Source organism: Python bivittatus, unplaced genomic scaffold (genome assembly GCF_059951505.1).
Source record: "Python bivittatus isolate LINGU-HERP-01145 unplaced genomic scaffold, Pbiv_v1 ctg000850_np1212, whole genome shotgun sequence".
NCBI classification, from domain to species: domain Eukaryota; kingdom Metazoa; phylum Chordata; class Lepidosauria; order Squamata; family Pythonidae; genus Python; species Python bivittatus.
Genome location: NW_028277112.1, coordinates 60,064,449 through 60,089,551, shown reverse-complemented (window position 1 = coordinate 60,089,551; position 25,103 = coordinate 60,064,449). Strand labels below are relative to the sequence as shown.

At 40.0% G+C, this 25,103-nt stretch overlaps 1 protein-coding gene across 6 annotated transcripts in view; it reads left to right on the top strand.

Moving 5' to 3' along the window:
• The window catches only part of ZNF462 (zinc finger protein 462), a 151,686-nt gene that overhangs the window by 70,488 nt on the left and 56,095 nt on the right, over positions 1 to 25,103 (top strand). For 3 of the 6 annotated variants that reach the window (XM_025163997.2, XM_025163991.2, XM_025163994.2), the window contains exons 3-6: positions 453 to 5,884; positions 7,772 to 7,936; positions 9,871 to 10,154; positions 18,132 to 18,250. In XM_025163997.2, the coding sequence (XP_025019765.2) occupies positions 453 to 5,884; positions 7,772 to 7,936; positions 9,871 to 10,154; positions 18,132 to 18,250 (6,000 nt within the window). The remainder of the gene's footprint in view (positions 1 to 452; positions 5,885 to 7,771; positions 7,937 to 9,870; positions 10,155 to 18,131; positions 18,251 to 25,103) is intronic. The other 3 variants (XM_025163995.2, XM_025163996.2, XM_025163993.2) reach the window with 2 other exon arrangements.

Below are 25,103 nucleotides of genomic sequence, written 5' to 3'. Positions count from 1 at the left end.
AGCAGCCTTTTGTTGCTAACAATATGTGTGTGTGTGTTTGCATGTGTGTGTGTGTATATATATGCCTAAATTGCACTGGAATTTTATCTCATTGTGATTTGTTAACTAGCGGTTGGGGGTAGGGTTGGTTAAATTATTTAGAAGTAGTATATGTGAATTCTGCAAACTATAAGTAGCATTTAAAATGTGTGTGTATCTGTATGTGTGAATTAACATTTACATCTCAGTTTTAGTTGTGCTTTTATTACTGAATTTCCCTGGAAGACAGTTGTAAAGCATAGATCTTTTTCTTTTTTCTTTTTCTTTTTGACATCCTATCCAGTATTTATGAACCAAGTCCCTTGGGAAGAAACACAACTTTGAAGGGGGAAAAAAAACCCCAAACCAGGCATTTGGTTTGTGGAAACATACTACTTTTCACAGATAATGTTTGCTATTTCTTTTCTTTTTAGGACAAAATGCAGCTCAGCTGGGGACTGGCAATTACTATAGCCATAGCCAGAGTTACTATGGCCAACATATGCTCTCCAAATCAGCAAACAAGTTTTTCCAGTGTAAATTCTGTGTGCGTTATTTCCGGTCCAAAAACCTTCTTATAGAACATACCCGGAAAGTCCATGGTGCTCAGGCTGGAGGCTCCCCAACTGGATCTGCAAGTGCTGGTTCCTTAAATTACAACATCATGATGCACGAGGGCTTTGGGAAGGTATTTTCTTGCCAGTTCTGCACCTACAAATCACCAAGACGTGCACGGATTATAAAACATCAGAAGATGTACCACAAAAACAGCCTGAAGGAGAGCTCTACCCCTCCTGCTTCTTCAGCCGCTATATCTGAATCAACATCTACATCTATCTCAGTGCAGGATTCGTGCAAGGAGCTTCCAGCTGAAGTTGTTGAGCGTAGTATTTTGGAGTCTATGGTCAAGCCTTTAACCAAATCAAGAGGCAACTTCTGCTGCGAATGGTGTAGTTACCAGACACCCCGAAGGGAACGTTGGTGTGATCATATGATGAAGAAGCATCGAAGCATGGTGAAAATACTGTCCAGCCTGAGGCAGCAACAGGATGGGTCCAGTATGTCAGATGTTATAAGCAAGGGTCCCCCAAGCCCTCCCCCAAACTCTAACTATATACCCATGAATGCTTCTGGGCGAGAGATGCCTAATGCAAATGTCCCAAACTACAGAAGTTCAGTAAACAATTCTCTTATCAGGTCCAGCACATCTTCAAAATTTTCTTCTGTTTCCTATCCTCAAATGAAACATAAGGCACCTCACAACTCAGGCATTGTTAATTTGTCTGACAGATCTCGTTACGGGGTGGGTGACATGGCAAATTCTACTGATATGGATACAAACAGTATGCTCAATGACTCCAGTTCTGATGATGAGCTCAATGAACTAGACAGTGAGAATGGGTTGAACTCTATGGATCACCAAAGCTCAGGACTAACTGCAGAGCAGCTGATGGGATCTGAGGGCCACAAGTTACTGGAAACAAAGGGGATCCCATTTAGAAGGTTTATGAATAGGTTCCAGTGTCCTTTCTGCCCTTTCCTTACCATGCATCGGCGGAGCATTTCTCGCCACATTGAGAACATCCATCTGTCTGGAAAGACAGCAGTATACAAATGTGACGAATGCCCTTTCACTTGCAAGAGCTCTTTTAAACTTGGTGCTCATAAGCAATGTCATACTGCTGCAGCATCAGACTGGGATGCAGTGAATTCCCAAACTGAAAGTATAGCTTCTTCTTTAAATGAAAGTACGGTATCCTATGAAGGGGGAAATATGAATGGCAGGAAGTCTGGGGGAATGATGGATTCCATGCAGCAGCAGCAACAATCTCCACAGTCCAATTCGCAGCATCCATATAAATGTACCATGTGCAATTATTCTACAACTACTTTGAAAGGTCTTCGGGTTCATCAGCAACATAAGCACTCATTTTGTGATAACTTGCCAAAATATGAGGGCCCATCAGCAAATACCCTGCAAGACAGTGAGCCTGATGCTCATGCTTCTCCCAGCACTGTGAAGAAAAGCCAGACCTCAATTCTTGGATTGTCTTCTAAAAACAACTTTGTAGCAAAAGCCTCTAGAAAGATGTCCAATGACTTTCCCCTAGATCTTTCCCCTGTGAAGAAAAGAACCAGAATTGACGAGATCGCCAGTAATTTGCAAAGCAAAATCAATCAAAACAAGCAGCAAGAAGATGCAGTCATTAATGTAGAGGACGATGAAGAGGAAGAGGATGACAATGAAGTGGAAATAGAAGTAGAACTGGACAAGGAAGAAGAACAAGCAGAACCACTGATGGAAATGGCAACATTCACTTCCCAGCAAATGTGGGGAAGAGACACGGGCGAACCTCAGAAAGAGCCCAACTACAGGAATATCCCCCATGATTACAACTCCACTAATGGGGCAGAAATTGAGTTAACTATATCTGAGGATGAGGAGGAATATTACTGTTCTTCAGTGGGTTTGAAGGATCAAGGACTGAATTCATCTGTTCTGGGCAGCCAGTCAAGTATATATGGATCTGATCAAAACAATGAGAATTCAGATTATGGTGATTCTGGAAGGCTTTACTATTGTAAACACTGTGACTTCAGCAACAAATCTGCCAGGAGTGTTAGCACTCACTACCAACGGATGCATCCCTACATTAAATTCAGCTTTAGGTATATTCTTGATCCCAACGATCACAGTGCAGTGTATAGGTGTCTTGAATGTTACATTGATTATACAAACTTTGAAGATCTGCAACAGCATTATGGTGAGCATCACCCTGAAGCCATGAATGTATTAAATTTTGATCATTCTGATTTGATCTATCGCTGTCGCTTCTGCTCTTACACTAGTCCAAATGTTAGGAGCCTAATGCCACACTACCAAAGAATGCATCCAACGGTGAAAATTAACAATGCAATGATATTCTCAAGCTATGTAGTTGAGCAACAAGAAGGGTTAAGCTCAGAATCACAAACACTGAGAGAGATACTGAACTCTGCTCCAAAAAATCTGACCACTTCAACTCCAGTTGCACGTGGGACTTGTGGCATACCTGCTGCTTATAACAAAAACTCTTCAAAAGGCAATAGCCCAGAATCTGAAAGCCAGAAAGAGTCAACAGTCAACAGTGTTGTAGTTTATGACTGTGATGTCTGTTCATTTGCAAGTCCCAACATGCATTCTGTCTTAGTGCATTACCAGAAAAAACATCCTGACGAGAAGGCTTCATATTTTAGGATTCAAAAAACTATGCGTGTGGTATCAGTAGAGAGGGGCTCTGCCCTGGCTCAGATGGCTTATGAACTAGGATCACCTGTTTCTCCCAAAATGTCACAGCTACCACCTCCACCACCTCCAGACCTTACCACAGAGCTTTACTACTGCAAACATTGCTCTTACAGCAATCGGTCAGTGGTTGGAGTGCTAGTTCACTACCAGAAACGGCATCCAGAGATAAAAGTGACTGCAAAATACATTAGGCAGACACCCCCCACTGCAGCAATGATGAGAGCTGGAGAGATACCTCCTGGTGTTCATAGACCTACAGTTTCTATGCAGCAGCTGAATAGGGACAGCTCTGATAGTGCTGTAGCTCCATCAGAGAATGAGATGTTCTTCTGCCAGCACTGTGATTATGGAAACCGGACTGTAAAAGGTGTTCTTATCCATTACCAAAAGAAGCATCGTGATTTCAAAGCCAACGCAGATGTGATTAGGCAGCACACAGCCACAATCAGGAGCCTCTGTGATCGTGGCCAGAAAAATTCCCCTGGTGGCCTACAAATTCCTACTTCTGGTTCTGAGCGAGAAAAGGCTAAGTTGAGAGCTCTCAAATGCAGGCAGTGTTCTTATACATCTCCTTATTTCTACGCGCTGCGGAAGCACATTAAAAAGGACCACCCAAGCTTGAAGGCTACTGTCACATCTATTTTGAGATGGGCATTTTTGGATGGCTTAATAGAAGCTGGATATCACTGTGAATGGTGTATCTATTCTCATGCAGAACCCAGTGGCTTGCTTGTGCATTACCAAAGGCGACATCCGGAGCATTACGTTGATTACACATATATGGCAACAAAACTCTGGGCAGGGCCAGATCCTTCACCTCCAGCCTTACTAATACCATCAGAAATGAAAACGTACAAATGCAGAGACTGTATTTTTGAAGCCTCTTCCATTTGGGATATCACTAATCACTACCAAGCATTTCATCCTTGGGCTATGAATGGAGATGAATCTGTATTACTAGATATTATCAAGGAGAAAGATGCTGCTGATAAAGCTAACCCAGCATCCAACGATGTTGGTGCCAGAATAATTTCGGAGGATCAGATAGCAGTGCCACAAGGGGACCAGGATATAGAATATGCAGAAGAGTCAAACCTTTCCCAAGATAAAACTCTTCAGCTCACCTCTGTGAACCCTGCAATATCCTCCACACCATATCAGTGTACAGTGTGCCAGTCTGAATATAACAATTTGCATGGACTTCTAACCCATTATGGAAAAAAACATCCTGGGATGAAAGTTAAAGCTGCAGATTTTGCACAAGACATTGATATTAATCCAGGAGCTGTGTACAAATGTAGGCATTGTCCTTACATTAATACACGCATTCATGGTGTTCTTACACATTATCAGAAAAGGCATCCTTCAGTGAAGGTCACTGCAGAAGATTTTGTGCATGATGTGGAGCAACCTGCTGATATGAACCAGAATGACGTGGAGGAGACCAGCAGAATTTTCAAGCAAGGGTATGGTGCTTACCGGTGTAAATTGTGCCCCTACACGCATGGCACTTTGGAGAAGCTCAAAATTCACTATGAGAAATACCATAATCAGCCTGAATTTGATGTATTTGCACAGTCTCCTCCAAAATTCCCTGCCTCCATGGAACCTGAAGTTCTCGCTGAAATTAAGCCCTCACCAGAGATTGCTCCGGAAGAGATCATTGGAGACGATTCAGTACCATCTTCCCACTTTTCCAGTTCCCATTTGGTTTCTCATACTGTATTCCGGTGCCAGCTTTGTAAGTATTTTTGCTCTACCCGGAAAGGGATAGCAAGGCACTATCGAATAAAACACAACAATGTTCGGGCACAGCCAGAAGGCAAGAACAACCTGTTTAAATGTGCCCTGTGTTCCTACACAAACCCTATTCGTAAAGGTCTGGCTGCCCATTATCAGAAGCGGCATGACATTGACGCTTACTATACGCATTGCTTAGCAGCCTCGAGGACTATAAGTGACAAACCCAACAAAGTGATCATTCCCTCACCCCCGAAGGAGGACTCTCCTCAGCTAAGTGAGGAGCTGAGAAGGGCAGTGGAGAAGAAGAAATGCTCCCTCTGCTCCTTCCAGTCCTTCAGCAAAAAAGGCATTGTCTCCCACTACATGAAGCGTCATCCTGGAGTATTCCCTAAGAAACAGCATGCCAGCAAGCTGGGGGGTTACTTCACTGCCGTGTACGCAGATGAGTATGAAAAGCAGCAACCTCCACCAGAAGAGAGGAATGATTTTGAGAAGCCTGAACTGGAGGTGGAAGCTCCAGAGGTGGAGTGGCTTCCTTTCCGGTGCGTCAAGTGCTTTAAGCTCTCCTTCAGCACGGCGGAGCTCCTCTGCATGCATTACACAGACCACCATAGCAAGGATCTGAAGAGGGATTTTACCATCCTGGGAAGTGGGGCCCGTTTCCAGTGTAGACACTGTGACAGTAAGCTGCATAGCGTGGCGGAGCTGACCACACACTTGAGCAGCCACAATGAGGAGTTCCAGAAACGTGCCAAGCGTCAAGAGAGGAGGAAGCAGCTTCTGAGCAAGCAAAAATACGCAGATGGTGCTTTTGTAGATTTCAAACCGGAGAGGGTAAGGGTCTGACTTTACATTGCGTTTTCTTATTTGATATTTCTTCTTCTTCGTCTCCACCCTCCCCATTCCCCCAAGATTACTTATTTCTTATTGTTGCCCGTTTCCTTTGGTAATCGAAGAGCTACAAGCACCACAGTCACTGGGTTGTGCCAGTAAGTTCTATGCCCATTAAATATTGCATCCTTGTTTCATTTCTTTCCTCCTTTAGACTCCTGGCATGCTCTTTCATTTCCTCCTTTCCTAACTTTTCAAAGTTAATTTCTCTTTGAATAAGAAAATCATTGGTCTTCCTACCTGTTCCTCTGCCCCCATGGCAAATATATTTTTTGTTCTCGACCAAACTATCGAGAAAGCAAGGAAATAATTGAGAAGGAAGTCTAATGCAAAGCCCTTTGCTTCTGTGGATTTAAACCAATCTTTTTAAATGAACTGCATGTTAAATCCTTAATTTGCTTGATGATACACTTGGAACGACATGCCTCTTTTGGAAGTAGTCAATTAAGAGTGAATGTCATGTGGAATAAAACTTGATTTTAATGGCATACTATCATAGACTTGGAGATTTTTCACCATGTTGGTGCTAGAGAGAAAAGGGAAATGATAAATGCATCTCATTGGATCAAGAGCTACTGCTGGGATGCTACATTCTGGTTTTGCAGGGGAATAATTTTCAAGTGGGATCCCAGTGGAATAAAGTCTTGAGGCTGATTGTCAAATTGACGGGGATCTAAACACTGAATCTTTTGGGGGGAAGAAATAGGAATGTAGCAGATAACAGAAACGCAATGTACAATGATGGTTCGGCATTCTGGAAGAAGGATCAGAATGATCAAAACAGGGAAGTTAAGAAAAACTTCATGGCCACAGATTCTCAAGAGATTGCCTCTGATTAGGATGATTCAGCATTTATCACTTTTACAGCCAATTCAGTTATATGTCTGAATATCTAAGATTGATCTGAAATGTGATTTCGCAGTGGAGACAAGGAGCTTTACATACTATTAGCTAAGTAATTAGCTCTCTGCCTTCAGGTGCAAAAGACCCACTCTATTTGGAAAATCATGCATTTTTTTAAAAAGAACTCAGATTTCTTCCATCTGGTACTTCCATTGGCCAAGCTGGTTGACAATTATATGTTGGGAACTGTACTCCAGCAGATATAGAGGACACCATATTGGGGGAGGTAATTTTTAATCTGTAAAATACAGTAAAATGATCTGTAGGTAATTTTATAAACAATCCTTATGAAGAAAGTGTATATTCTCTGTTAAGCTTCATAGTGCTTACATGTGCTGACAAACTTAACTCCTAGAGTTGCTCCCCCAAGAGAAAGACATTAATGTCCTGTGGGTTTATAATTGGATCTACATGTTTAGTGTGGATACAGCTGAAAGGATGTTATTTGAATGGGGAAATGCTATCTTATTTATGCTTTTATTTTCTTACTCTATAGAAATTGAAGGTTTTGCCATCACATTTAGTATTGCTGGTAGGAGAGTACTGCAAACTGGAGTTGAGATTTTTTGCATGCCCGAAGGGTTTGAATCAATATTGTAATAGCACACTATATCTATTTTGGGACTTTTAAACATCAGCTTTTAAAATAAACACATGCCACCTCAGAGTTTCACTTATTCCAAGAAGCTTAATGTTGCCTCTAATTGTATTTAAATCTACAAATTTGTGACATTGTTTAAAGCAGTGTTTCTGAAGCTTGGCAGCTTTCAGATGTGCGGACTTAAACTCCCAGAATTCCCCAGCCAACAAGGCTGGCTGGGGAATTCTGGGAGTTGAACTCCACACATCTGAAAGCTGCCAAGCTTGAGAAACACTGGTTTAGAAAAAGGAATGCTTAATTAAGGTTCAAGTTTTATTTCCTTACAGCCTTTTGGCAGCTTGGAAGAAGTTTCAAAATTGAAGGAGAGAAAGGTGGTGGGATACAAATGTAAATTCTGTGTAGAAGTTCATCCGACCCTTCGAGCCATTTGCAATCATCTTCGTAAACATGTCCAGTATGGAAATGGCTCCTCGGTGTCTGCTGCAGTCAAGGTGAGTTTAAGGGCTTGTTTAGGGGTTAAAGGCTTGGATTCATCCAAGGGAAAGAAACCAAACTGTTTTTGTGGGTCAGGCCCGACAAATGGACATAAATATCAGTATCTGTAATATGATTTCTATACAGCTTTTCTTTTTTTATTGGACTTAACCTAGCCTAGTTTCTTGTGGGCAGAATACATGCACCATCATCATCATCGTCATCATCATCATCATCATCATCATCATCATACTTGTATGCTGCCCGACTCTGGGTGGCTCACAGCAAATATGCACACATTAATTTGTTGTTATTCTTTTGTGGAACCTTGAGAAAATGTGGTTTGGAATAACCTTAGGCCTAAAAGCCGGCTGGGTGACTTTGGGCCAGTCCCTCTCTCTTAGCCCAACCCACCTCACAGGGTTGTGGTTGCGGGGAAACAAGGAGGAAGGAGAAGTATTAGGTATGTTCGCTGCCTTGAGTTATTTATAAAAAATAATAAAGGCAGGATAAAAATCTGATAAATGCAACCAATAAATAAACATCTCTAAAGCTTTATATTAATACGCATAGCCAACCTGTGTCCTGCAAGCTGCATATGGAGTCTTGGTATATGCTGCTCTAGAATTCTTGGCTTTGAACTGTTTTCTGTCTTCTGAAAAGCAGCTGTTTAGTTCCCTTTATATGAGAAGCCGCTCTTGAGTGTTAGTTTTAAAATCTCAGAAGCCAGAGGAATTGCTGCAGAAGGTTTCCAAGGACAAGGGCAAAGACCGTATCGCTCCTGTAGCCTTTTTCCTATGTTTTATTATACAATAAATATTTTATTTATAATGTTATGTATTTCTATTTATAACATTATTATGTATTGTGTATTGATTTATATAATAATTTTCATAGCTATACATTATGAAGAAGAAGTGAATCCAGGCCCGCTTGTCTGTTGGATGTAGTATCCACATCATTCACCTGTAATTGCTCCAAAACATAAAATTCTTTTTTTAAGTCAGAATATACCCACTCTTAAGTTTATCTTTCATTTACGGATAACTTACTTCTTTAATTAAATCTTGGTATGAGATATACTAGTAGAATAGATGAAACTTACTGCAAATGGCCTTCTTTATTTGTATTCTGCTCTGTGTCCTGTCTTTTTACTGATACACCCTGTTGGGTGCATACATGCTTTAAAAAACTTTTCTCCTTCAAATGTGGCAATAAATGTTTTCTACAAATTTATTTCCTTACCAAGTTTTTACAGTCCATGACCAGAGCTTACATGCCTTCTGGTAATGATGGTTAGTGAACCATCTGTGGGTTTTTATTTAAGGCTGACAGATTGGATATATTTTATAAATTAATGCAAATAAGTTGAATATACCCAGTAGGTGAGAAAAGTAATGAATACTGTGTAGTCTTTTTGATGTTCTTCTTAGCCCCTGCCCACCCCCACCTCTAAATGAAATCTAGATTAGTTTACTTAAGCTTGGGCATTTCTGAACAGAAGTCAGCATATAGTTGCTAATGAAACAGTTGGAAAAATATTTGTTTGGGCAAATCTGCAAAAAAATTGAATGCTTATAGTGCAGCGTCCTCGTGCCAGTTTTACATCAGGAAGCCAAAGGAAGGTGAGGAGACACTCCAATAATCTTTTATAAGAAATATTGGCATTTCTTCAAAATTTGTGTCATTTCTATCTAATGAAGTGAATTACTATGAAAAAAAAAAGTTTTTGGCAATGGAGTGTGCTCCGGCCATGCTGATCACTACTAATGGAGCAGCTGTATGCTTCTTTTGAAGACATCTTCACTCTGATGGCATGGATGGCTGCTCATAGCTGGATTTCAAGGTTGCTACTCTTAGAAGACCTTCTTAGACTTCCATAGATGTAATGGAAATGATAGGGCAGAAGGGAGAGAGAATTGATGGCTTTGGGGGGATGTGTGTCTTTTAGCAGGAAGCTGAAGATCCTTCACATGCAGCTTTCTTGGAGGGTATTGAGGGAGCCAAAGACCCGGGCAGTATGGCCACGGTGGAACTTGCAGAAGCTGAATCTGGACCATCACTGGAAGATGAAACCAGACCTGGTGGCTACCATTGCAGCCAGTGTGACCGGGTTTTGATGTCTATGCAGGGTCTACGATCGCACGAGAGGAGTCACTTGGCATTGGCCATGTTTACTCGCGAAGACAAGTACAGCTGCCAGTATTGTTCCTTTGTTTCTGCATTCAGGCACAAGTAAGTTGTATTACTCACTATTTCTCCTACTTAATGTTCAGTTAACATTTGCCCGTATTCGAAGGAGCATACAGATTTACCCAAACAGAAGCAAATGTTCTTATTTTCCACATGCAGTTGTTGTAGTATGCACTGCCCAATTAACATCAAAGGCATTATATAATCAACTGGGTGACAGTAAGCCCCAATCAGTTTTTATTAAGCTGTTCTTATTCTGGCTTTCCAACCCTTAAACTAGCCAAAATTCCTTTATGGGAATATATATGGAAATGCAGTCTAGAAATTGAAAAGCAAACCCCATAACTCTAGACTTCCAGTTAAAAATTGAAATCTATGTTGAAACCAATACATGCTTTTCAGTGATTTTTTTTTTTAATTGTAACTCTAGTAGCAACTCTATATTATACCAATCCCATTTTCCTTTGGATCTACCAAGAGGACATCTTACTTTTTGAAAGAGTATTACCATCAGCACACCCACCCATCCACCATGTTAGAAATTGGTATTTTGGTCGTAACCACCGCATATCTGCATATCTTGCACCAGAGAATAGAACACCTTTTGTATTTGTTTAGTACAGCATTTCTGTGTCACCTGCTTCTGGTGATGAAAGTTTACATGCATAACCAAAAGGCCTGATCCAACAGTAAATTTCTGACTAGTTCTTAGCATTGAAGCACTCTGGCAATTTAATTGTAACTACTAACATCACAGTTTAATCCATTCTTCCCAATCTTGGCACCTTCTATATGTGGTGGGTCTGTAACTCTCAATTTCCTACCAGCTAGAAGACGACAGATTGGGTAAAGCCGTCTTTTCCATAGATGTTGTACTGTATAAGGTATAGAAATGGAAAGCGGTACCAACCTCTTTCACTTGTCCCAGCATAGAACTAAGTTTATGTAGGTCTGCTATGTTAAACTTTGACTTCTGTGGATCTCTGCATTTGTCCTGTGGATAAATTCCATTTTCCTTCCTGCTTGGTTTCCTTGCCATAATACATGCCCGAAAAACTATTGATAGGTGAATGTATGATTGATAGATTAAACGATTGGCTCAGATTTGTGGATGTCTGATAATATTTTGCACTTTCACACTAGAACGTTGCAAAAATGCAAGACAGAAAAGATAATGGATTAAGGGTAATTCTTCTCGATTTTGAATTATAGGAGTCTTTCCCCTCAATTCTGTTTCTGTGGCATGTCACTACTGAATTGTCTGTGGTGGAAGTCCCTCCTTGCCTTTCTGTTTTCTTGGTGCTCTTTGGAAAACAGTGATCACCACACTTTTATTGTGCTCCAGGTGCAGCCGATGAAGCAAAACAAGCCAGCCACATTGAAGCTATAATTTTAAACATACTCACTCAGAAGTAAGCCCATTTCAACAAAGTGCAACCTTCTTCTGAGTAAGCACGCTTGAGATAGTAGGAACTGAAAAGCTAAATTCTTATCTTCCCCACCAAAGGGGAGGGGGTACTCTAAAAGATAATCTTATGTTTTACTTCTAAAGAAATGAAATACATTAATCTGTTTCTTTAAATATGTAATTTTTGAAATTGGGAAGTTTAGGTGAAATTATTTGGAGACACCCCTCCCCATAGATATAGCAAGGGTGGAACAAAATAGTGTGAATTGTGACATTGAAGATGCCAGGAAATAAGAGAGAGAATGCAAAAGTGAGTTATGCTTGTTCAAATGTGCAAGTGTGTGTTTTCTGAAAAAGTCACAGAACAGGCATCTTTTGCAGGAGAAACTCAAGACTGTCTGCTTTCAGATGAGAACTGGAAACACAGGGAGGGGAAATGCAAGGCTTTTATGCTTCTTTTGGCATTTCTTTTTAACATCCCAAGTAATCTACCGTGTAACTTCATGATTTTTACGTTATGGGATCAGCAGTTTCTATGAAAAAGAGCCTGGTTTATAGGGTTAGGCTGGCCTGGATTGAAGCTGTAAAGAAGGATTGCTTGAGTGATGATTGATGGATTACAGATGGTTTTATGCCACTTGAGTCATCCAGTCTCTAAGCAGCTCACGGTAGCAGCAGTAGCATAATAAAATAGCAGTTGTACAAGTTATAATTTTTACTAATTACTACCAAATTATTGTAATACTCTAATCATAAAACTATAGTGATATAAAAATGTAAGAACTTAAAAACTAATCATGCACCCACTCACATCTCAGTCCTTTAGAGACGCAGGTCTTTTCATAGCTTTCTGAATGCCAGGGATGAGGGTACAGGTCTTCTCTTGTGGGATGGTGTTCCACAGAAGAAATATATTGGATTAGTAAAAAGAAATCTATAATACAAATGTGTTACATCCTTCACTGCTTTAGTTATATGAAACAATGGCAAAGAAATAGGTTGGATCAAAGGGCTATAACCTTGCTGCTTCAAATTTTGCTGTGGGCAATAACATCTCAGGTGGGGTATGGAGTTTAAGCAAACAAACTAAGTCATTGGCAAACATGGATAGTAAGAATGTGCAGATTGCAACTGCATATGTGGAAGCTAATGAATACAAGGCTTTCAAGTTCATCTTGTCCAGTCCTCAGTCCAGAGATGCTCCTTCCTTGTTTAGGTTCTTACATAAGCACACATAAATAAATGATGCACTGCTATTTATCTAATGGGAAATGAAATGCTTGACCTAAGTAAATAACCTCTAGGTCTGGCTCATTTGAATATAATTATAATATTTACAGGATAGTTTGTTTAAATAATAACCTCTAAGCTCTGCACACAAAGTTTATAATGCCATTATACTTTGCCCTTTAGTGCAATTTGTTCTCTAGGTTTATAAGTAGGTACTAAATTTAAGGTAACCTTAAACTATCATAGTCAGACTACAGTCTTGAAGCAGAATTTCATCCTGTCAGCTTTGTCACTGTCAGCTCAGGAATCAAAACAAGATAGTCTTAACTATACCAGCAAAAGCTTTCCGTTTTGGGTTTCTTTCCTGGAACAGATAAGAATCTGAGATCCATCCAGTGAAGAGTCTTCTAATGCAGTTAGGAGCATACAGTTTCCACTGTCAGAAGATTTCATGTTGTTCCTTGGAAGACAATCACATATACTTCAGTTTATAGAAAAATTGAGATCTTGCAGGTATCAGGATGGGTGCAAAGAATTGTCATTCTGCACCTTGGTATGGAGACATGTCAGCAGAGTCTGTGAGGTCTTTTCCCTGCATGTTTTAAGGTACTCATCTTTAGTAAAAACAACAACACTGCTTTGCTCCTATATTCTGGGGAGATGTGATGAATACAGTGTTAGTGTGCCATGCACTTGCTAGAGGTCTTCAGGGTTCAGCCTTTCTGTCATCCATAGACATGGGTATACTTTGGTTCAAGTGCACTATACATTAGGGCCATGCATTTTCTAGGAAGGAGTGCTTCAGAGGTTTGAGAGAAGCATTACCTTGAAGCTACTTGTGAAGCAACAAGCCATTTTCTTGCAAAGAGCAAAAAGAAGTGACCGTGTTGTTCCAAACTGCTCCAATTTGCAGCCCTTCCTTAGCATCTCTCAGCACTTGGAAAAGTCAGAAGAGGTTTCTGCATGGTGCTGCACAGAAGCCCATTTTGGCTTTTGTGAGTACTGGAGACTAGAAAACTGAAAGAGAATACAGTCCTCTTAGCCTTCTCCAGCACTGCTGTTGTCATCTTCTGGCTTTGCAGCTGAGAGAAGCGAGAGGCAATGGGAAGGCTTCAAGGTGATGCCGAATACTTCCCTAAGGCAGGTTGTGTGGCCTCCTTACCTCAACAAAGAGACCATTATCGCTTCTGTGATGCACCTCTAAGTCATCTCCACAGGCCTACAAACCGGATAATGGCTGCCATGCAGGCTTCCAATCTCTGACCAATCTGCGTTGCTTAGCTATGACTAGATGTTCCCTCAGTTTTTTCTTTCCTGATAGCACCGGCCTCTAGTATTTTAGTCCTTCCTGGCCATTCACTTGGGACAAGAGATTTTTAATTTTTTTTTAAAAAAAACCTCCCTTTGAAAAGAAAGATGAGGCCACTAAGGGGCTAATTTCATAGGGAGACAGGGATAGGATTGCCCTTGTGGCTCTTTTTAAAAGCACTGATGTTTTTTAACATTTTAAGACTTCCTTTCCCCTCCATCTTATTATTTTAAACTTGTATTTTTTTTAAAGAGTTATTGGATTGCCTTTGTCAGCCTTCCCTGGTAGACCAAACAGGAAACACGACCAGACGAGCTAATTCTACTTTATTGTAAGGCTACATTAACAAAATCTTGCAAGTCTGATAGAACACATCTTCCACTGTCTCCTTTACAGTCCGAAAAGCTAGGGAGGGTCCCTTCTGAGCCTCTTTCTCTACCCATTATGCGGCTGCAGGCTACGCCCCCTCTTATCTGATCGTTCCCTAGGCAGCATCTCTTCCTCCTGTCTCCCAAGGTCATTCCCACTACCATTTTACCTTTAGGATGGTCTCTTCTACTAACAGCCTAAAGTAAAGCATATGAGAAATATTATTCTCAGTAATTTAGTAAAACACCTGAGGTAATTGGCTTGCTCATTCTTCAGTATTTTTTTCTTCATTAATATACTTCTCCAAGCTATGCATTAATCAAAATTATATTTTGTGTTTTGGGTTCTCTGGATTCAATGAAAAGTAATGATGAAGTAGACAGGGCTTTAATTTTATGCTTAGAACTTTTATCAATACTGAAGTGAGAATATATTATTTACGATTTATCCTACCGAAGAATATATATCCAAAAACCCTGGAGTGGTAATATGGGAACAAAAACCCTAATTTTATTAGTGAATAAAAGGATGAAATGTAATTTGTAATCCGCATGGTCAAATAAATGGTTTGAGGATGTTAACCAAACTGTTCAAAGTACAAATGTCCAAATTGGAAAACAGAAGTTACAGAAATGTAGATGGTGTTATACAGTAATCACTTTGATTCTAGGCTAAATTTAAACAGACACAAGGTTGTGTAATTTCATGTTTCATTTATTTGGTTGGTGGCTGTTAACCATGATAGTTAGACAGAGCCAGTTGTGCATATCAGCGTAATGCTTAGCTCAGTTTTAGTGATCTGTTAATGCATTATTTCTTAGCACTTTCTCTGGTCATTTTGTGGAATGGCTAAAAGTTCAGAACGTTAAACTTCCATATTTGTTCAGCTATAGTTTAGTATATTATTCGACCTGAAACTGTAGTTAATCCTACCTTTGTTTAGAGAAAATTAAACTAAGGTAAGAAATTAGCTTGTTATAACAAACTTAAGATTAGCCCCAGTTTTCAGTTTTGAACTAAACTGCTCTTAAGTAAAAATAAAAACTAGCATTTCCTATTTTTTTCCCCTGGCTATGCTGAAGGAGGACTCCAGAAGGATGTTAGGTTTATACCTCCAGTGTTTTCTCCAACTTGGTGCTCTCCAGTGCAGCTGTCAGATCATTTGAAAGAGGGTTTCAGAATGTATGGAAGCATTTTCTTCAGCTGTGCATTTTGCGTTTTTCTCAGCGAAGTGGCTGTATCTGCATGCATAGAGACAGCCAGGACCAGCTTCCAAAGCATCTGCATAAGCCTGGAAAAGGATGTGGCTACTTCGAAAAGATGAGCTTCATCCAGGCTCTGACATGTTCCAAAGCACTCCTTCTGAAGTATTTGCAAAGAATCCTGCTCTTCATTGAGGTTGGGATTCCCAGCCATTCTGGCTGTTGAATGTTTTTATGAAATAGGTCTACTTATACTTTTAATAGTTGGTTTCATTTTACTTGTGTTGCAATCATTCTGCCTGACAGAAAGTAAATTTATTAATTAAAAATACATTTCTGGAGGGCACCTGCGGATGGAAAGTTATAGCTGAGCCATTTCTTACTGTACAGAGACAGTAGGTTGGACCAATAAGGAAATGCTCTTCTCCCTCGCATTTGTGTGACCCTTACTTCTGTTGGAATCAGTATTTTGAATGGATGTGTTTTATTCATATTCAGCCGGCGGCTCTGATAACCCTAATTTCATAGTTGCTGTGTTGTTTTCAATTAAAAATGATTCCTTAATAATACGTGTTGTGGCTCTAGCGCCTGCAGGGAAATGTCTTCTTTTGCGCAAAAGTTCACAGCGCTTTTTCTCCTAGTGGGAAGCAGGAACTTCAGCCACCTGCTGAGTATTTTTATTTCAACTGATAAAGATTGAAATGAATGAACAATGTCCAGTTAGTTAGATGAAAAGGGAAGTAAGTACTTGAAGTTACTGCATATTTACAGTGAGGTTAGTTATTGAAAGTCACTTACCTCTTCTCACAGTAGCGTGCTGCAGTCATATTCGACTACACAAAACAAGGCTACAAGTAGAATTATAAGGCGGCTGCTTTTCAAACTTCTAAAATTCTGTGTACGTAAAAAGAGGCAGGCGTTAGATAAGCCTCATGGTTTCTTCAGCTCTGGTACTTAGTGTGTGTGTGTGTGTGTGTGTGTGTGTGTAAGAATCAGAATTGTAGGTACTGAGACAGCCATGTTTTGGTGGCACCCCTCCCCTCCTTTGAAGATAATACTGTTTCTGAGTCTTAGGACAAATTAAGAGGAGCTTGTTGACATGATCTATGAGGAACAGATCAAACATAGCTGCCTTCCAGGTCCCAGCACCTGCTCTCTGGAACAGCATCCCCTTGGAGATACATACAGTTCCTATTCTCCTTGGTTTCCAGAAGTGTCTTAAGGCCTGGCTGTGTTCCTGGGCTTGGAATTAGGGTGTCTGTAGAGCCCCTGCTGAGGTTTTTATTTTGATTTTTTCCCATGTTGGGGAGTGTTGTTTTGGTCCAGGTAGTCATGTGATTTTTAATTGTGTTTTTAATATATGCATTGGACTTGTTGTATGCTGGCAAGAGTCTTCTTGGAGTTGGATGGCCTTAACAAATCCAATAAATGAACATATATACCCAGTTTATCAGTTTAACTATTTGCATATTATCAGTGATGTAACTATAGGGAAGGCAGAGGAACTGGTTGCCTTGGGCCTTACCTGCTGAGGCTTCAGTCTTTAAAAAAAAGCGGGGGGCGGGAGGAAGACCTGACCATGGGCAATTGCAGGGCCAGTATATGTGCTCCCATGGGGAGAAGCTAATTTGACTAGGGTGCCATGTTGGGTATGGGTGAAGCTCCAGGTGGACCTGCTCCTGACTTATGCAAATGGCTGGCACTGCCCACCCCTAGCAGAGTGCCTCAAGTCGGCCAGGAGTCACAGCTGATGTGCTCCCTCTCTGACTCCGGACAGCAATTTGTCTGTGTGAGTCCTTGGCACCTGAATTTCTGTTGAATAAGAGATGAGTCGCCACCTCTGCTGCTGCTGCTACACAGCACCCGTAAGTGGGTAAGGAGGAGATGGACCAAGTGGTGAAAGCTCTGAGGGTTACCCAGCACTTCCTACTGGCCACTTTCTTCCTCTCCTCCTCAGCCCTTCAGGACGCTCATGCTCACTCCTGTGGCAGAGGTACAGTTGTGTGACCCTCCTCCCCCCTTTCTTCTGTCTGCCCTGAATTGCTGCAGCTTGAGCTTTCTAACGATCGATGGGACCACTGGAGGGATTTGTCTTGTTGCTCAGGGAGCTAGAGCCAGCATGGTGTGGTGGCGAAGGTGTTAGATTAGGAGTGGACTCTTGTCCACTCTCAGCTGTGAAAGCTCTTTGGGCCAGTCTCTCTCTCTCTCAGTTCTGTCTCACCCACGGTGATGCTGTGGTAGGGAAAAATTGGAGGAGGGAGCTCTAGGAACTTTTGTTCAACTCCTGAACAAAAGGCAGGATATAAATCAAATAAATAATAAATACTCACGCTCCTGCATCTGTTCTGCAGCCTTGGTCACGTGCATCTTATTTGTGAAAATGTATTTCTGCCTGTGCAGATGGCACAGTAGATGTGTTTCAGTCACCCTGTACTAGTTGAAATGACTGATATTTGTGCTTCTTTCTTTTTGCTTTTCATTGCTGCTTTTCCCCTGCCAAGTTTGGATCGCCATATGCAAGCACACCATGGACATCATAAACCATTCCGCTGTAAACTCTGCCCTTTCAAGTCCTCCTATAATAGCCGGCTGAAAACTCACCTGCTCAAAGCTCATGCTGGTAAGTCAGTTTCGTAACAAGAAGGTCCCCTTACTTTTTCCCTTGCTCTTTTCTGCTGCTGTAGCATCATCAGTTAACAGTAGCTTGCAGCCTTAAAGTGAGCCTTCGGGCCAATTAGGGGAAAAGTGCTTAAGCTAAGCCAATTTTCTATTCAGCAGATCTTAAGTTGGAATTGAACCAACTTGAGTTAGGTGATCCTAAATTAGATACAGGCTGGAACTTAATTAAACTACGACTAGGGTGGAGAACAGGGCAAGAGGTTGAATTAAGGGTTTAGGCTACACCTGGAGAGCCAACCCTTTTGGATGGTAGATGTTAATAAGGTTGAAATAAAAGAGCTGTGCCAAACATTCATATTCAAATTTAGAAGTATCATTTTGTATTTTGTTTTGAATCTAGTCAGAGCCATTGCCCCTTGCATGCCTTGTTGCTTGGCATAGTTTTGTTTTTATGTTAACAATCTGCTTTTTCTTTACTGTGTAATTCCAGTCAATCAAGGATCACATATTGAACACTTTTATAATATGGCCATATGATGTTGCTGTATGGTTCAGTGAGAATAAGCAATAAGAATGGAGTGCACATTTTAATATACATTCATGCACAGATCTTCGTGCTTAAATGTACATTTTGAAGTATGTGTCTTCTAAGAAATCACATTCTGATCAACTATCCCAATGTGTTATGTATTAACCCAAGAAGCCTTGGTGATCAAGGCATGGTAAATGCTTTTCTTTTCCCCCAGCAAACACTTTTGTAACCTTTGAATGTATGTACCCCTTAAAAAGTGGGAAACTGTGGGTGTTTTAATGAGTACTATTCAGAAACCTCAACTGCTACAGTTTACATAAATTCTAGTAGGTATTGCAATGTGTAGGCTATCCAGTAAAGCAAAAGATGTATGTATCAGTCTTGAGGTTAAGTGAGTTTGTTGAATGAGAATTTAATCTGACAGTTATAATCATTTTGGCTGTGTTCTTCACTAGCAACATTGTAACAATAGCTTGAAAATAATTAAATATAGCCTGCTGAATCATTAGTTGATAGGCATACATTTCAAAACCAAGAACTCTGATAATAGCTGTCTGCTTCAGAGACTTCTCTTCAAAGTTAATTTTGTTGAGTTCTAAAAAGATACAAGACAAAGATGGCTAGATACTTCACTAAGTTTCCTTCTCATTTAAAATAACATTACTGAATACTGGATATGGTAGTTGCAAATATTAGCTTTTATAGTTGTATGTATGGCCATTCTTGTAGATCTTAGTCCTTCATTAAGTACAGCATAGTCTTTGATTGTTGTTTGTGTTCTGTCCTATTATGAGTTCATCTCTCATAAGTTTTGGTTTCATGTATCAATGAGTCCCGAAAATGTTTCTGGGAGAGAGGGTAGATTGGCCCTAGCACTCAGCTTTCCAGGCTCTTTCCAGGCGATAATTAATTGAATGGTAACTCTCCATAGTTTTGAGATCAGATCATTATGAAATTGTATTGCTGAATGTGTCCTTTGAAGTCAGTCATTCCAGGTTATGTTCTTTCAGGAATGTTTAGCCAATGTTATAACCTGAAAACACTTGTATGCGGTTCTCAATATTTGTGTTCCTCATTAATGTAGCTATAAGTATCAAGACATGGTTATGGGATCTTCATTGTGTTCTGTATTGCTACAGTTCTGTTTGGTCGTTTGTTTACACATTAGGATCATATGACTTATTTCTACCTTGACGGTTTCTTCTCCATAATTATATTTCTATTCACAACTGGCATTTTATTTTCCAGCTAGACATGACAGAGGTACTATTTTTATTCAGTACTATTTTGATTGAGTACAGAATTAACTTGTGGAATTTTCTACCACTAGATACACTATTGGCCACTAGCCTAGATGGTTTCAGAAATGGGTTGAACAAATTCATATGTCTATCAGTGGCTAATAGTCTTGATAACTAAGGGAGTTTCTGTTCCGAACCATCCTGCCTCTGAACACCAGCTGCTTTATCCAGTCAGCAAAGGGAGGATGGCTGCTTTCACACTTGCTTATACATGTCCAAGAGACATTTGTTCATCAGTGTTGTAAATAGAATGCTGCACTAGAATCATATGGTTGAAAAGAACCTTTGAATAGACTAGATTTCCCCTTTATTCTAGTGTAATAGGGTTGTACTTATGAGCCCAGCTATGCTGTGCTCTGTACTTTTTAATATTACTGTATGTTTGTTTCAGTTGACTTTTAACTAGAAAGTGGCCAGATTTGGGGATCTTGTTTGAAAACTTTTTTAAAAATGCATGAAATGTTGCTTTTGAAATGCTATCATACTTCTTCATAGCCACAGATCCTACTTGGGCTTCTTCATTTGATTTGCTACAGATACTTTCTTTAGCTTTTCTGAGATTCTTGACCTAATGTATATTGTGCAACTAATCCTCTTCAGCTTTGGAAAGCAGTTCAGGCCAATTAATTGCTTGCAGAATATCCTTTGCTTGTTTCTTAATGTCAAAGGGTTTGTTTGGGTTGTTAAATTATTAGCTGCATAACTAGGAGTAGGGCAGGAGGGCCTGAATCATTTAGTGCCTCGCTGAAGTGTATTTTGGGGTTATACGCTGCTGTCTTAATGGAGGAATCAAGTAATACATTTCTGTACTAGAAAACTAAGTTTCTCATAGTATTCTCTTGTGACCTCCATATTCTGTTTTCTATTTTTATTTCACATAACTCATTTTGTGGGATGTGGATCCCTTTTGCTATTCTAACACTTTAACCCTAAACTTTCACGTCTATGGAACTTCTCTTTTGTGAACAGACTTAGAACATGCTGTGAATAATACACACACATACATACACGCACTGTTGTAGACTTTGGCATTTATGCTTTCTGTTTTTAAGCATTTGGAACAGTCATTTTTCTATCATCAGTTGGCTGATGTGCCTGTTTATAAATATATTTAGCATAGTGTTTTAAGGAATTGTCATTTATTTTCCTCTTGTCAACTCATTCTCATATTCTCATGTTGTAACTTTTGGCCAAGGTGCGTATTTCGGTCTACTGGGATTGTACTCAGAAGAAACACTAGAATCCGTTCTCGGTGGGTGTTCTCACTCACATACATATCTCTTGTTTCCTGTTACAGAAAAATGGATGAATATCAGCAACTCATTTATCTGAATATATGATCTTTCAGATTAGAGCCAGTTTGGTGTAGAGGTTAAGGCACCGGGCTAGAAACTGGGAGACTGTGAGTTCTAGTCCTGCCTTAAGCAGTGTGGTGATTTTGGGCTAGTCATTCTCTCTCAGCCCTAGGAAAAGGCAGCGGCAAACCCCTTCTAAAAATTTTGCCAAGAAAACTGCAGATACTTGTCTAGGCAATCACCATGAGTCAGAAGGGACAACAACAAATATTCCATGGGATAAATAGCCTTTCGATCATGGTATTTTGTAGATTCCTTCTCCCCTCTCTCCCCTGAATTTCCTAATGTGGTAATTTGCTTGCTGTCACAGTGAAGAGGATGACAGGAAGGTTGAATAGGCAAACTTGAACCATAAATGTGTGTCTCAGTAAAAAAAAAAAAAATTAGAAGACTTGTGTTTATACAGTAGTCCTTGAAAACAGCATACATTCTGTGTAATCCCCTGGAACAACGATCTTTTCCTCCACAGAAATGTCACTTGCTTTTTAAACTGAAATTTTATTCATCATCAACAATTGCCCCAAGCAAGCATTATTATGGGATCACTATAATATCCACCACTTCTTGGAGCAGTCTTGCTTTTATGTCAAAGACTGTGTCCATGTAAAATTCCAAAGTGTGTTTGTAACTCCTTTATCACTTAATTCCTAATTACATGGCTTTTTGTCCTTCTGTACATATTCCATCTAATGTTCACTTTTTATTGCATCTTCTTACTTGCTCAGGCACCAACACTAGTTAGGTTAAATCTAATTCATAATTATATTATGTTGTGTTAGACCTGTATAATGAAAGATTATCAGAATGCCAGATGGGTTGACTTGTCTCCTTGAGAATCATATCAAAGGGAACTAGTAAGTGGAAATTATTTCCAGTAGGCTGTCTACGTGAAACTCATTCCCCAATGCCATATACTTTACTATTTTGCTATTTTATTTATATATGCTGCTCTTCTGACTTTGAAGAATTACAAATGTCAGGTGGTAATCATTTTTTTTTTTTACAGGAGAGTGGTAATGATATGCCAGACAGTGGAATTGAAATGAATGTTGTTAGTGCTCAAGGAAAAAAATTGATGAAAAGGAATTAATAAATGCTATGAGAATGTTAGAAAATGGTACGGCTGCAAGTGTAGATGGTATAACTGGAGAATTGTCAAAGAAGAGATATGGTTTGCTTAAGGAGTGGCTATGCATTTATGTAGTGTGTATGAAGATTTCATCTGTGTCCAATAATTGGAAGAATGCCATTATGTTCCTTCATACAAAGGGAAATATAACAAGAAGAAATGTAAAAAATTACACAGGGATTAGGTTGTTTCATGTGCCTGAGAAAGTTTTGGACAGAATTCTGATCTAAAGTATATGAGAGGTGACCAGTGAGCAAAATTTTGGGAAATGCAGTATGATGTTATACCAGCTAGAGGGTTTAAAAGCAGAAGTTTTGCTTTTGAGCAGGTCAGTGAATAAAGTATGAATGTGAGAAAGACAAGCTACTTTATTGATTGATATATAGAACACATGGTAAAATAAATAGCCTTGAATTAAGGAATATTTTATAGGAATATGGAGTTGAAGGTTGCTGAATGTGGTAAGAGCAGTCAACGATGAAAGTAAAGCATGTATAAGAATAAATTGAGTGCTTAGCAAAAGATTCAAGAAGGATGTGTGATGTTCCTTTGGTTGTTTAATGCATTTCTGCATAAATGTATAAGAAATACATTTGGTGATATTAGAGGTGCATTTGTTGGGAATGCGAATGTATGTGTACGTTTCTGTGCAGATGATGCTGAGTCGTTGGCTGAGAACCAGGTGATATGCAGTTAATATTGTGGATCTAAACATTAATATATTAAAGATCAAAGTAGTTATCTTTGACAGGGAAAAGAAAGTTAAATATTAGAAGCTGTGCAAAAAATTGTGAAAAACAAGAACCGGTAGATGAATTTGTGGGCCTTGGAAGAATATTTATCAAAGATGGGAAACTGAAAGTACCATATTTTTCCGACTATAAGATGATACTTTTTTCTAAAATCCCTACCCTAAAAATTGAAGGGCGTCTTATTCAAGGAAGTCAGACGAGGAGAGAACCGCGCGGTTGCAAAACTGCCCATACTTTGTCTCTGCAGATAGGCTTCCTCCTATTGCTAGCCTCCAATCACGAGTGAAATAGCTTGTCTCCCAAACGGACTTCCTCCAATCACGAGCCTTATGTAACGGACGTCAGCTGATGCTGAACAAACCAATTAGAGGAAGTCTGTTTGCAGAGACAAGCTATCGGCAGTTTCACTCGTGATTGAAGGTAATCAGTTTTGCAAAAGAGCATGGAAATAGAGCTGCAGAGAGACGGTTTGGACCTCCTTCCACCAAGTGTATCAGGTAAATGTTAACTAATTACTAAATAAAAATGTGTTCTGCACTATCTTTAAAATATTGATTTCTTAATTTGGGGTTGGAAAAGTGGGGGTCGTCTTGTACATGGGGGCGTCTTATTGACGGAAAAATACGGTACATAGAGGTGGTTTGGTCATATAGAAAGAATGAATGAGGATCAGAACAAAAAAACAAATCTCTGAAGGAAAAGGGAATGGGTCAAGAGGAAACGAAAGACTGAAAAAGTTGTAACTGGATGGAATTGATGAGATCCTTTAAAAAGAGAAAGTTGAGAAAGTTGAAGAAAAGGCAGTGGATGAGGTAGTGGATAAATGTGGTGGATGCAAGGGTGATTTGCAAGGATAGAAAAGTAAGGAGAATTATGGTGTTACAGGTAGTCCTCACTTAACAATGGTAATTGGGACCAGAAACTCTGTTGCTAAGCAGCATGGTCATTAAGCATGATGTCATGTGGCTGTGCCATTTAGTGATAGCAGTTCTGGCAGTCTCGGTTGCCTTCATTAAGCGTGGACTGGATGGTTGTTAAGCAGGTACTTCATGTGACCGTGACTTGCAGCCTCCTGCCAGCTTCCCCATTGACTTTGCTTGTGAGAAACCAACAGGGAAGGTCACAAATCGTGATCATGTGACCACAGGATGCTGTGATGGTCAGAAATGCAGGCTGGTTACCGAGTGCTTAAATCGTGATCATGTGACTGAGGGAGTGCTGTGACTGCTGCAACTATGAGGACCAGTCGTAAGTACCATTCATTCAGCCCCATTGTAACTTCGAATGGTCGCTGAACAAGTGGTCGTTGAGTGAGGACTATCTGTATAAGAACTAAATTTCCTTCTCCTTTTGATATTTATGCTTTAATTCCTCTGGGTTACTATTTCCTTGCATTTACCTTGCTTCCCCTGAAAAGAAATAATGTGATGGGTATGTACGTCCAAATGTCAAGTTCAATTCAAGTAAAAGGATTAATTAATAGTTACCAGTAGACACACCAGGAGGGTTTACAGTTTCACCCCAGACTCATGACCTCAATCAACATTGTACAAGTAACACATCATTAATCATGTTAATGAGGGTTATTATCATTTAAGTACTGTTTGGCATGAATATTATGTTTTCAGTGTACACTTTAGCCCTTGGTATTTCCCTTCTTGTCTCTTGGAGATTGCCTTGCTTCCTCCAGCAGAGCTGCCCACCCTCAGTCACTGCCCCCTCAAGCAGTCTTTGTGAGGCTTTGAGGGGTGGGGAACGTGCAAAACGTTGCCACCTCTACTTGCC